The 15,065-nt window shown below is 38.9% G+C and overlaps 1 protein-coding gene across 1 annotated transcript in view; it reads right to left on the minus strand.

The window, feature by feature from the left end:
• Positions 1-3,701: 3,701 nt before the first annotated feature.
• Positions 3,702-15,065, minus strand: part of RAP2A (RAP2A, member of RAS oncogene family) — a gene marked incomplete at both ends in the record, with an annotated part of 29,433 nt that continues 18,069 nt past the window's right edge. The window contains one exon of the mRNA XM_082482916.1: positions 3,702-3,939. Within this exon, the coding sequence (XP_082339042.1) occupies positions 3,702-3,939 (238 nt within the window). The remainder of the gene's footprint in view (positions 3,940-15,065) is intronic.

A 15,065-nucleotide genomic window follows, 5' to 3' on the forward strand; every position in this document is an offset into this window, starting at 1 on the left:
AACTGACATTGTTACAAAACAACCTGTTGCCCCATTTTAAGTTGCCAGTTGTATTAGAGCTCAACAATTAACTGTGAAATACATTAATTCACCCCTAGGAAACTCCAAATCAACAGTGTTAAGCCTGATTCCAGAACCCACTTCAGTCTTTCTTCAAACCCTGATCAAGAATTAACAGATGCACAACAATGCAGATAAAAGCCTCCTGCAGTTGTCAAACATTTGCTTTTGTTGTGGAGTTTCACAATTAAAGCCTAACCAGTGCTTTGACAGCACACTGGTAAAAAAAAATAAAATAAAAAACAAACATGCACAAAACCCCCCAACCAAATGGCTGACATCTTTAGGCAACATTCTATACAGGAAAGCAAATACCAGTAGTTTTCCCACAGAAAAGTAATGGCAACTGTAGCACTGGAATTAGGGAGAGGCTAGAACCAAAACGGAAAACAACACCAAAATTTTTTTGATGCTCTGAAGGGGCAGGCGGAGGGACAGACACAACAGGAAAAAACAAACCAAAACAAAAACCAATGCAATTATGTTTAATACTCTTGATCTGATTCTGGTTTGTTTGCTTTGACTAGTTTTTATGTGTATTTTTAAGGGAAAGAGGAAACAGTTGCTGTCACTATCATAGCTTAAAAGAATAAAAGTTGCAACATTTTAAAAAAAAAAAACAAAACAAAACAAACCCAAAACAACAAAACTGGAGAAATGCTGTCTTTGTAGAAAAGTACAAAGCTCTACAAGGACAGCCAAAGGAAAAGCGGGTCTTTGGAACAAATCATAATATTTTAAGGCATGTTATAAGAAACTTTCAAATACTATAATTGGTAATCCTACCAGGGTACAAACGAAACAGTGACCCAAGACCAATGACTCCCGCAGGGTGGCCACGTAGCTGCTGTGTGGCTCACATACCTCCCTTTCTGCTACCCCTATAATTTGAAAAAATCTCTGTCGAGTGCAACTGTCATTGATTCAAGCTCCACTATCTTCACATTAGTGGAAATACAAATAGTGCATAACTACTTCCTCAGAACTATACAATGAAAAACGCTTACACTTTTCCCCCCCGCCATGTTGTGTGGTAGCTTACATATGGCCTATGTTTCTGAAAATGTAAGAGTGTAATGAAGAAACAAGACTGGGAGATATTTTCATTAGTATTTTCTGTTAAAAATTGAGTGTGCAATTTTTCCTATATTAAAAGCCCATCTGTTTTATATTATGAACTTCATATTAGGCTGTTCACATTGTACTTCATTTTTCTTGGTTGATGAACAATCTGTGAGGTAAGATTTTAACATCTCTGTCAATAACATTGCATAACACGCGCTTCCAACTCAGTTTCAAATTTGGGTTTGGTTTGTTTTTTTTTTATTTTATTTTATTTTTAGCGCTTGTGCAGTTAATCTCACACTGACAAGCTGGTTGACAAATAGGTTGTACTGCTCAATAAACCATTTCCCAATCTAGATATTTTAAATGTTGAGAAATATCATTAATTCAACATCTTACATCTTGCTTAAGCGTGGTGGCTGACACAATGGGGGGGGCGGGGGGTAAGAGAACATTCATACCATCTAGTTTAGGCATATAAGTTGTGTGACTCGGAGGACCAAAGTTAAAAGCCTAAGTTTGCTATATAGTCAATGGAAAGAGGTAGGTGCCTCTAGGAGGGCAATTCAGAGCACCCAAAATGGGCATTCAGATGCCAGAAATAAACGGTGTGCCTATCTCCCTAAGAGAACAAAGTACAGTAATGAAAGCTCTGCAAGGTAGATGGGAAACGGGCTACATTTACGTTCTAGTAAGGCTTAATGTTTTGCGACATCTAATGCCCTTTGATACATTGGTTGTGGAAAGGTCTTGAAAGGTTAAGGGCAGAGATGGCCGGTTCTCTTCCATTAATATGATTTGCTTTAGTTATCATCCACTGAACTATAATTCAAAACGTTAAGGATACTTATGCATGAAAATCTGCAAAGCGTTTTGTATTCAAGTTTCCTTTGTAGCAGATGAGAGCCTTTTTAGGAAGTTCTGCAGATGGAGGCAAAACTCTCAAACCTAACTCCGATTACAGCATTTCTAAGGGCCATATACACACACACACATACACGCTCAACACACACACACCCAGCACCCCTGTTTTCACTCATTTAAACACAAGGAACTACACTGTTACTGCACAAGATTGAAAAACTAATAAACGCATGGTGTTATTTAGACCACAGGCTCAGTGACTCTGTATTTTTATGGCCAATTTTACCTAAAAAAGATCCAGCTCAAGACAATCTCTCCAGCATTTAAAATCTAAACATTGTGATTGAAAACTTTTCTATACTTTGATTGTAAGACTTCGGAATAGGTATTTCTGTGCCATTAGTCATGCAAATGATAAATACTTCACTGCTATGAAACTAGCAAGTCAGAGCTCGAGCATCCTTTCAAAATAAAATATTTGCTCCCACCATTTAACACTCTAGTAATTGGGGCAACCTTTGAATAGTGTGTCAGGCCATTAAACAGCCATTTCCACACTCACCTAAGGAATTACAACCGTAACTATTTCACCTCTGAACCAAATGATTTCACATGATTATTCAATTTAAGTTTTAAACATTAAAGCTATCAGATAGCAAACTAGATTTTCAAAGGTTAGTTAGGGATCACACCAGAGAACGTAGCCCTTAAAGGCAAGAAAAACTGTTGTCTTTAACAAACTTAAAAATGCCGGATGTTCATACTGTCCCACGAGGTTTCTGCAGAAGGGAACATATGGATGCAACATGGCTTAATTTTCCTTACAAGATGGTACTAGTTAATCTATTAAAGTGTTCCTTGTTAGTAAGGCTCAGCAATTTTTTTTTCATCACAGTTGCTTCCTCCTGGATCAGTAAAGTGATAAATAAAGATGCTTCCTGCTTTGTAAACAGAGGGTTTGTTTGGCTTTTTGCAGACCAAAACCTGAAGCGATCCTCCATTTTTGAGCAGCAAAATGAAAGACTTAAAACATTCCAATGCCAGACTGTTTCTTCACCCGTCATTTGTTTTCAGATCTTGCCTCTCATTTCACACACTGATTCAATGTTTTCTATTTCAAGACGTGGGATAAACTGTAGAAATAATAGCATCAATTTTGAAAAAATTCCAAACTATATGTGTCTCTGGTAGCCTCTTCCTCTAACACTGTCAGAAGTTCTGGTGAAATCAACATATTTGACTGAACAAACTTGGCCACAAGTGATAGCGCATGTCCTGAAGCACAGTATTTAAGACACTGAAAGACTTGGCTCTCCTTTCGCACTTACGCTTGTTGTGAATGGTCTTCAGAGATATTCTCTCCACTGCTTTCGTTTTCCATTTCCAGAAGTTTTCCAACTTCTTCGGAAATAGTTGCTGTTGTTGCTGTCTGACATGACAACATGCGTACGCTTGACCGGAATGACCCTGTAGATCAACTGGCTATGCCATAAAATTGCAGGTGCTCAAAGGGAAAAAACGGGTGAGATGTGGTCATTTAACCCAATTATATTCAGAGTCAGTGATTGACTTTCAATGCTCAGCTCTGAGTTAATGTTGCTACTTCACTACAGATGTATTTCAAGTGACCCACAAACCAGGAAGTGAAGTAGACAGTTTTACCACCTTACAAAATTTCTGCAAAGTAAGTCCAGGTTAGGTCATTTTTAATGCTATTGTATATTACATGCAGAACAGCATGGATCATCTTTGTCTGGCTGTGCCGCATAGTTCATTTGTCTAACAATTTCCGCAAAGAGCTCATCCACCATTGTTTTACTTTTAGCAGAGGTCTCCATAAAGGGGCAGCCCCATTCTTCAGCTAAGGCTCTGCCTTCACTTGATGATACTTCTCTCTCACTTTCCAGGTCCACTTTATTACCAACCAGAATTACTGGCACCTTTTCATACCTACAGTTTAAAAAAACAAAACACAATAAAAACAGCAGCAAGTTATATTTAAAAAACAGCAACATTCTAAATATAAACATCTATTTGCAAACAGTACAGACCCAACAGGAAAGAGACATTTGGACGATCTTAGAATTTTACATTGAAAAAATGCTTTGCATATTTCAAATTTGTTGCACATCTCTTCACCCCCAGAGCTTTCTTAGAGTTCTAGGGAATGCTTCCTCCTCTGAATTTTCTTTCCCACCAGGAAATCTGCCAGGAACACTTCCACACACTACAAAACCTAGGAATGTAATAATATTTTCTACATTGGCAATCTCAGTTAGGATCTAAGAACACAATGGATGTCTAACCTTCCCTTCAGTGTTACACCCTCTTTATCCCTGAACAGGTATCATGCTGGACTTCCTGCTATCATAAGGATGCATCACTGTCCCTTTCAAGGGTACATTTATCTTTGGTTAACAGATACGGAACTCTCAGATTAGCAATAAGAGGGAGAAAACCAAAGAGCCGGGAAATTTGTTTGAAATTTCAGGAAACGTAGCCCACTTCAAGTACTGTATACACACAAAAGTAGTGTTATATAAAAACATGTATTAGCTAATGGAGAATATATAACTCTCCCTTGCAGCATTCACATCATTATGCTTGTTAAACAAGCTGAAAAGAAAAAAATTAAGTTCCAGGCAATACTATCACAGTTCTGCTTTGTAATCAACTTGGACAGCACAATAGATCATATAAGTCATGAAGGAATTTATTACTTTGCACCTCCTTGTGAGGGGATGCTTGCCAATTTTTTTTTTTTTTTAAAGTAAAATGCCTGCCTCACTTTTTTTTTTTTTTTCATCCTCGCATGCCTAAACCCTTCTTCAGACATGGAACTAAATAAGTGTTCAGTCAGGTTTTAAATTTACATATTTGCCATAGCAGAGAAGAAAACACTGGGCCTATTTCCAAAATACTCTTATACAGGCTTTCTCACAAAAGCAGCAAGAACTGAGAGAAAAACTGATTATGGCTTTTAGCACTTAAACTAAATGATGATCTAAAAGAAACAAGATGGTTCCCTCTTAATTTAAACTTGATTTTCTACTTTGTATTAGCTTAGTAGTACTGCTTTGAGACAAATGACTCAAGTAAGACTGAGCTGTGGACAGACAACAGTCATAGCTGACACCTGCAGCAGTTGAAGATACCACTGTCCTTAAGCCACCTACTACTCCTTCTTCATCCCTCCCTGCCTGCTTCCCAGGCAGGGCAGCAGAGCAGAGACAGTGCATGTGTCTCAGCTGGTTGAAGAAAACATCCAGCAGCTTGGTCTAATCTACCAGCCATGCTGCAACTCAGCTGTCAAGACTCTGCAGCAGAACAGGGAACCTATGTGTTCCTGTCAGCTCTACTGCAGGGACAGTGAGCTCCCACAGAGTCAGAGAGGATAAAAGGGCAGTAATCTCCCACACCACCTCAGCAACTATTACACCACCACAGCAGTACCAAAAATTGGTCCAACTACATTTTAAGAGACAGCTGAAATTCTAAACTTCATTATGTCTTGTTGCTAGCTATTCGACTGTCACTTAATCCACAACAGTCTAGGGCTGTGGTCAATAATGGTAAAGGAGTCCCCTCACTTTCACCGTTTATCCTATCCTCGTTTACCATCTGAAGAGACACAATCCATTTCTTACTCTGTGGATATACAGTATTTAGCACAATGATACCGTTGGAAGCCTTGCAAGAGCTAAGCTGCCATTAATTAAGTACCAAAATACACACAAGCATCTTGAAATCTGTCCTCCCGTGTTTAAACACGTGATGATAGCATAGTCTTTAATTACATAAGATGGATGGCATTCAACAGATAAAACAGCAATTCAATATTTCTTTCTATCTTTATTGTTCTGATGCACGTGCCCTATTGCATTTGCTGTACAGCATTAAAAATCCTTCAATGAAAGTGGAATTAGGTACACCTTCATTGCATTTCTTGATATCCAAGGGCCCCAAACTTCCCTCCGCCAGCTCCTCCAGGTATTCTGCCTCTTCTCAATTTTACCAGTGGGAAAAATTGAGCAATTCAAAGCGGCCACTTGAGAAGCATTCAGTGAAGAAATAGATGAGCCAGAATTAAAACACGAGATCACCTATCTTTCTCATTCTGCAAGATCACTCCGATTCGTTGAGAAACATATGAGGAAAAAAACTCCCACACTTGAATATTTCAGTGGAGCTGGCTATAAATCCATAAGTGCTTAATCACAGAATTTCAGAGTTGGAAGGGACCTCTAGAGATCATCTAGTCCAACTCCACTGCTAAAGCAGGATTGCCTAGAGCACATTACTCAGGACTGCATCCAGGCGGGTCTTGAAAATCTCCAGAGAAGGGGACTCCACAACCTCCCTGGGCAGCCTGTGCCAGTGCTCTGTCACCCTCACCGTAAAGAAGTGTTTCCGTGTATTTGAACGGAACTTCCTGTGTTCCAACTTGTGCCCATTGCCCCTCGTCCTGTCACTGGGAACCATTGAAAAGAGCCTGGCTCCATCCTCCTTCAACCCACCCTTGAGATACTTGTACGCCATAATAAGGTCTCCCCTCAGCCTTCTCTTCTCCAGGCTAAAGAGTCCCAGCTCTCTCAGCCCTTCCTCATAAGGGAGATGCTCCAAGCTCTTAATCATCTTAGTTGCCCCTCTCAGGACTCGCTCCAGCAGTTCCCTGTCCCTCTTGAACTGGGGAGCCCAAAACTGGACACAGTATTCCAGTTGTGGCCTCACCAGTGCAGAGTAGAGGGGGAGAATGACCTCCCTCGACCTACTGGCCACACTCTTCCCTATGCAGCCCAGGATTCCATTGGCCTTTTTGGCAACAAGGGCACATTGCTGGGTCATGGATAATTTACTGTCTACCACAACCCCCAGATCCTTCTCCTCTGAGCTACTTCCCAGCAGGTCCGCCCCTAACCTATACTGGAGCCTAGCATTCTTCCTCCCCAGGTGCAGGACCTTGCACAAAAGGTTAAACCTTAAAAAGGTTTAGGATCTCTAGAAAAGCTGGGCAACAAAATATCTGAGGATCTGTTTACTGTGAGTACTCAGCACCTGGGAAATGAAGCGGTGGAAACAGTGAAGTTTCATACTGCAGAACAAAAAGAAGAACCGATGACCTGACAGGATAGATGTGAACAGTCTAATTTATTTGCACAGGACCATCCAGGAGCTATTAGGTGGAATAGATAGAAGCACTTTTCTCTCTGTATTGCTTTTTCCTGCTTTTGCCTCTTGCATTTACCCTATTCACTACGTAGCTTCAGTGCTTAAAATGAGATGGGAATCCTTCAGTCAATAGCCTTACTCACCTTATAATCCAGACTCATTCAATAACCACTTTACAACATTAAACTGTGTAAGAAAGTGTTTCTGCAAAACTCTCATTATGTCATCTTATCAAATACCTCCTCACAGGGCAAAACCAAAGTTGGTCTTGCAAAATACATCCTTGCATTACCTAAATTTTGAATAGTCAACTTTACAGAGAAAATACTTCTTTATATATGTATATTTTGTGTGACATTTTACATTTATATACTTATATATAGTTTCTATATACATTATAGGCAGGAATAAGTATATATATTTTATATAAATGTCTATAATATATATATACACACATATAAAGTGAGAGTCACGCAACTTGTCTTTCTACATAGAAAAATCAGTACCTATTATCTAGAATAATGGAGGTTGGAATACAGCAAATAATGGAGAAATGATCAACAGATACTGAGTGGAAGACCAGCTCCAGTATCGACTTATGAGCTCCAGTTCAGCATCAGTCCTGCCAGACCCAAGCTAAGTATGGGAGACCCAGACCAAACGTATATTGTATTCTCCAAATATTAAGATGCTGATGGATTGACTGTGTGTTGGACAGCGCCATACGTGTTTACAGAAACTATGTGGTTCCATGTAGTGGTTCCAGCCCCTACTGGAACCTAAGGGTCTCCACACTGTGCTTCCTAGCTTTCAAGTACTGGTAACACACTGGAAATCCTAGCTCTCGACTAAATCGAGCTCTGAAGTTCAAGCTGGCTCTCCACCCTTTACCTCCCATCACTGTCAGAATTTCCTGCCTCACTTCGCATCCTGGGGAAATTTATTTCTGATGATTATGGGGGACATCCCTGGCTCTCCTTCCCACGGCTGCTGATTTTGCTGGAGGTGACTGCTACCTACCCCTGGAGGCTCCACTCACTATTCACAGGGCTTGGGGACTGGCCAGATGTTGGCACATCCATTGCTGAGGTGGTATGCAGCAGCACAGTCCTGCAGTGGGAAAGGGTGATTTCTCAGATGTGGTGGAATTACATGATTCTAATGAAATTTGAAGGGAAGAAGAACATCTCTTCCTCACAGGCTTTTCACCCCGTTGAATTTCAGTAACCCAAGAGGAAAATAACTTCTTTACAAAGGAAAAAAAGAGCTGGCTCACAACCCTGAAGCAGCAATGCAGAACTTTTCCATACAACCACAGAAATCAAATGCAGGAATTCACAAATCCTTTCAAGAGTTTCAAGTAGGACCTAACCTACTCAAAAAGCCTCTTTTGCTTTGGTAAAAGTGTAAAATCCCACCACCTATACCAGAGCCCTGAAAACCCAGACTGCTACTGCCATCGCAGGATGCGTGAGGGCAGCTCAGCCCGCTATGGGAGCTGGGCAGAGGTCTTGCCCTTCAGTGCAGCCCATCTCCCCCTTGCCTGTCCCCTCAGCGCTGGAAGTGGCACACTTCTGCTCCTCGTTTCTGAAGCAGGAAAATCCAATTTTCTCAGGACCGCTGAAAAGCTTTGAGCTTTTCTAATGAAAAGCATGAGGGCCACCTGAAAATGAGAACCGCTGCCAGTTTCCTCTGTATCAGAGCAGTGCAGTATGTATGTATTCTAGGGCAAACATCATAGCAGAGCCTTTAAGAAATATACTCAAATGCAGCACAGAAAGGCTTGACTTTTCAAGACCTCTTCAGGAACAGATTTTTGCAAGACCAATTACACGTGTTTGCAGAACACATTTAAAGAACAAAGTACTTCACTGCTTAAATGATCTCACCATCTTAGGCTTCAATACGAAAGATACTGAGCAGTGGCAACTCCTGAAGAAATAATACGACTGCAGTCATTTATAGCCCCATGAAAGACACTGGTACATAGTCAAATGCCATCATAACTAGGATAGCACGACTGGCAAGATGCAATCATTGCTCCATAAAAGACAACCAGTGTGTACTTCCCAGTCCCAGACAGCTTGATTCCGTGCTAAAAACCACCCTGTTATCCATCTTTAACAACCTTCTGGGACCAACAGGCCACAGTAAATCCCTTGGTTTTCCTGAGGATGGACAACATAGCCATGCGGAATCAATAAATACATGGACTTTAAATGTTTTATGTGGCCCAGATATGCACCACTAACCACATAACCTTACACACCACACAGCAACAAATAGTTTCTGTATTTCATCTCACCTCACACAGCACATACATCATCCACGTTGCTGTTTAGATAAATACATATACTTTAAATAACAGTTTTAAACATTTAAAAAGCCTCAAGATGAGTGGTATGTAAATGATCTTCAGAGATTTTTACCTCTTTTTTTCTACCTGAAATCTTATTCAGAAAGAGAAAAATATGGGTAGTAGCTGACATCACGCCTGAATCTCTTTTACAAGGTACTTTTCAAATTTGTCCTTAGAGCTGTCATTGGATAAAGATAAAAACAAAGATGACATTCAGTGAAAACAATAAAAATGAAGAATAAAAAAGTAAGAATTGAACAAAAATTTATGTACACCAAGGCTATTAAACTGATCTAACTTGATTAACTGGTGCTAGAGATTGCCTAGTACCCCTAAACTGAGGGGGGACGAGGAGAACAGAGCTGGACCAGTACAGGAGAGGACATTAAGAAGTTCAAATGTTTTCTAATTTCACATTCTGGAAATGGTGCATCTTTTCAAAGATTTTTGCCTGAGCTTCGTATCAGAGCCAGACACATTCAACCAAAATGCAGAAACTTTCTGTATAATAAAAACAAATTAAGAGAAAAAACATGCGTTCTTAAAGACTATTTCTTATAGCTATCTTAAGTCCTGTTGAAGTTTATGGAAAAATGTATGATTTCTAGCTTTACATGTTAAATACTGGGACCACTGAAACATAAAAGATATCTATCTCCACCTTTATTACCTTCTTCTACATGCAGGGTCTCTTCCCCTCTTTTTTCCCCCCTCTTTTTTTTTTTTTTTTCTTCAATGTCTTTCTGGCACTTTTGAAAGTATTTCAAAAAGGAAAGTTATTTAACGGATATTAGAGACAATGATGACGCAAATAAGATCAGAAGCTCAGTAAAACCAATTATTCTTCATTTTAGACTTAGGAAAAAAAATTGTGGTAAAAATCCTGCTAAAATACACAGTAGAATAATTCTGGGCAATATGAAATAAAGTATCAAAAAGAACAGTTAAATCTATTAGATTGTTTACCACTTCATACGTTAATATTATTAAACATTATTTTGTAATGTAACTTGCAAACTTTGATTGCCTGCAGTAAAGTCTGCCATAACTTGAAGTTTCATCATCTAGAGAAAGAACATATTCCAAACGTAGCTAGTAAAACCTTTTCTTATCCTTTTCACAAAATTCCTTGGATGTTTAATGAAGGATCCTCAAAAGTTAAAGCTCACATCAGCTTCAGAGGATAAGAAAAGACATATAGCGTTCCCTAGACTGATCCTGAACCTCTCAAATACCAAGACAGAGGAAGCAAGGCCACAGAATTGTCAAGGGGAAAACAAACAATCTTAACCCTTTGTTGAAAGCTGCCAATTCTTGAACCAAAGCAGCAGGGAAAAATACATACATACTTCTAAAGCAATTACTACGTTGTCTTAAGAAATTTAAGCAGACAGGACATTTCACTTTTTCCAAACCCTGATTCCTTGTATTTTGGTATCTTTAAAAATTCTAGCATTATGATTTAAATCAACAGCAGGGTCTCAGTCTGCAGAGATGTACCTTTTTCCATGGAGTCCTGCAAATAGACACCAACAAAGATACCTGTATACACACATAGAATGAGCCAGGAGACACATCTGTACATCTAAAAATAAGCAGGTTTCTGCAAAGTTTGAGTACTTTGCTCTTTAATGAAAATTACTACAGCTTCTCAGGTAAATCCATACCGAACAGCTGTAAGAGCCCTGCCATTCTGATGCAAACAGGTCATTCCAGTTTACCAATTAATTGCATTTAATATTCAGTTTTGTAAGCTATATTGTGTTAGGATTTAATTACTTAAGCAACAACACCCAACTGAAAAAAGTCTTAAAATCATTTTTAAAAATGAGTAGATGTTAAAAGAGTTTATTGGAAGTCCCACTGCAATTAGGTGGCTGAGTCATGAATTATTTTGCTATAAAGAACAGCGTATGGCCTAATTGCAGGACTGGGGATCTAACATTTTGTTCTAGGCTTTGACATGAACTCCTTATATAGCCTTTGGGAAACAAACTCTTCAGATGGATAGACTGAGGTATACAAAGTCAGGATAATTGTACTTACTCATCAGACAGCAAATTAAATAATAACTGTAAAACAACTCGAAGAATAATATTAGAATAATAAATAACCACCACACCATATCACTTTTGAGGAGGTTTCAGAAACTATCTTTGCTCTTGTACATGAAACTTTCTGGAAATAATCACCTCAACTTAAATAAAATACTTTAAAGCAAATTCAGTTCTGTGATTTTTATAGTCAGCTTACAATTTCCAGTTTGATTACAAGGTCTAGAAAAAGTCTCAACCAATGCCAGTTATGCTGAAATTGTTTGGTAGGCTCACCTTTGGTACTGTGCTTGTAAGTAATTAGAGGAAATAGTTCACTTCCAAGCAAAAGCCCAAGAAACAACAATAACAAAACCCAATCTAATGAAGCACTATATACATTTGCTTCCTAACTGTTACTGTAAGCACTTTTCAATCAAAGCACTTGAACACAGTTTACAGCTGAGAACTTCCAAGGGACAAGAACGGTGGATGGTACTATACAATACACATATTCAAAAGTTACCTAATAAACCTGCATTCCTTTGCTGCAACAGAGGCAACAGGATGATGCGCATCATTTTTGCGTGAAGGACACTAAAGAACTTTCCGGGTTATTTCCTTCAAAGAGAAATTCTCATCTATATAGGATTTTCTACATCTAAGATCTCATGGGGCAATTAGAATAACAATAAACTCCTTCCAGGTGTTCAGCCTGGTTCTGCAAGTCACTGCAAAAGGAGCTTATCTTCGGCTCTGTCACCTGCTCAAATGGTTAACCAGCAAGTATACCTGAAACTTCAGTGGCCTGCCAACATGCCCTCTGGGAGAAGAGTTTACTATTCACTAAAGGGAAGTCACAAAGAAAAATCCCTGATCCTCGTCGTCTTAGGTAGACCTTTTCTCAGCACATTTGCAGAACTCCATAGATGTTTAAGCTATGTCCAACGACATTGTCAGTTCCCCTCGCAGTAAGGCTCTAGCACAGGAAGCGAGAGGCAAACAGCACTTTGAGCACTGGGGATGACAACAAGAAGCCTATGACAGGAGTAACAGCAGTTCTCATCTGCTGCCATTTCAGATGCTCAAAAGCTTTTGCAAACAAGACATTAGCGTTTACCTTAAACAGGACACCTCTCCCTAGTATCTATCGTTACAATTAATATTTAACACTGAAGCCTATTATCAAGTCTGAAAAAACTAAGCAATACATAACATCTACGTGCTTAGCAGCAGGTTTGCTGCGAGTGTATCCAAAAAATATTTTAATCCTTGAATTCCCTCTCTATGCAAATCAGAATTCTCATCTTATAGAACTGAGATCAACATCACCTTGTTGAAATCCTGAAGTTCAGGCTACATTTAACAACTTAGAAACACTGGAATTTTCAAATAAGAATTTTCTATTCCTTGAAACACTTTAAGAAGCAATAAACACAAGTTTCAATTCTAAATAAAAAGCAAGGAAAGTGTTTTACCTGACTTTTTCCACCATGGCTAATTCTCTTGTTTCCAAAAGCGACAGGAAAATCAGAATGTCCTACATATCTGAGATTCTCACAGGTGCATCTATTTCATTTAGTTGCTGTCTCTATACTCAGTTTGCATTGAAAGAAGTCTAGTCGTCCAGAAAACTATGAACAGATTATAAGGCACATTATGGTTGCTTAAGTACAAAATTCTTACTTAAAATTTCCAGACACTAAAGCCAAGCATCTAATTTTTTGAAAATTGCTGGTACTAGCTGTAGGAATGGCTCAACATATTGAAAATTATGCCTCATATGTAAGTATTTAAACTTTGGATCCATAATGAAAAATTATTCTTAACGAACATACTAGTTTTCTGACCTTAAATATTTTAAGCTATATGCCATGCTAATATATTAATGTTTATTCCAATATAATGAACATTATTGGATATGTCAAGGTTTTCAGTATCTACCAAATGTACAACATATGGAAGATACTAAAATTAAAGAGACTACCAGTTATCTTTTATTTGTATTTTAAAGTCTTAAAAAAAGACAATTCTTTAAAATGACCATTTTTTTCAGGCATAACCAAACCCCTTTTAAACAAACTTTAACCTCTGATACCTTGCAGAAAACACATTAAACATCAAGTGAGAGGAGTGCTGACACACAATTTAAGAGATGTGGGTTCAGTTCCATAGCCTGCTACAAACTTTGTGTCTAATTTCTAACAAGTCCCTTGAATTCTGTACCTCTGTTCTCCATCTGAAGAAAACAAGTCATCAGATTTGACCTCTGAATGCCTATGGCACCTAAACTCTTCTGAGGTCTTCCATCCTGAGCGATGGAGGCAACCTGAATATCTTGAAGGATGCATTAGCAGTTTTGCTTGCTCTTCAAGAGAAAGACATCCCACATTCCATCTATTTTCAGCAGTAGGCTACGTAACACCACAAATCTTCAGGTTTTCTTTACAAGTATTGAGAACAGATATGTTAGGGCAGATTCTGCGCCAACATCAAGCTTGACAGCAGAAAGAACAAAGCTATTGGATTAGGCTTGCCTCAGACCAGGTGCAAGAACACCCGCATGGGGGACAAAGCCAAGGTTGTTACCTCACTTCATCTCCATCAGCTTGAGCAGAAACTGTAAGGGCTCACAATATCTTAAATCATATGCTGACATTGAGAGATTTCTTCTCCTCCTTTCTTCTCCATACAAAACTTCTACAAGGCCAAATCCTCTCCTTATTCTGATGATGAGGCACTGAGTAGGTCCCTTAGCAAAGGCATGAAAAATGCAGATACCTATTAAAAGCAAAATAAGCCTCTTGCATATCATACAGCAAATCTACAGATTCTAGCTGTTTTGTATTTTTAACTTATCACATTGCTGTGTTCAAAGAACTTAACAGTGACCCTAACATGCATTACCATTTATCTATCAATACATGCTTTGTCACAAAAAATTTCTCAGAAGCATCTCTCTTGACATGCAAATCTTTAGGTGAATTACTGTAATATTTTAAAATTTACTGTAGACCTACTGCAAAAGGAAGCATTGACAAAGGTGAGGGAGGAGGTGGAAAGCGATCAGACTGGTACCAATTCAGATGTATCAAAGTTTATGCCTGTAGCTGGGGTAAAGAAAAATCTTTGAAACAAATATATAGTTAATATTCCGTTTGGAAAAGCTGAAGCAGCATCCAGCCCTTCTATAAACCACAGAGTCTGGCAAGTAATTTATGAGGACAACAGTAGTCTAGTTTCTTATAGATTTGGTCAATGCCGATATCTAAAGCTGCCGTTTTTCCTTCTATGTACAACTCTTCCCCTTGCCATTCTCCAGTCCATAATTAGGGTTGAACACATGCCACAGTTCTTTCCACAACTAGAGCACTGATAGGGTCTCTTTCGCACCAGCAATTCAGATAGAACATAATCATTATTTAGATTTCCAATTCATTCCAGTCTTCAAACCACAGAAGCACTGGGGTGGGAAGGGACCTCAGGAGGTCACGAGTCCAACCCACTACTCAGAG

Source organism: Vanellus vanellus (genome assembly GCF_965231255.1).
Source record: "Vanellus vanellus genome assembly, chromosome: 1".
Lineage (NCBI taxonomy): Eukaryota > Metazoa > Chordata > Aves > Charadriiformes > Charadriidae > Vanellus > Vanellus vanellus.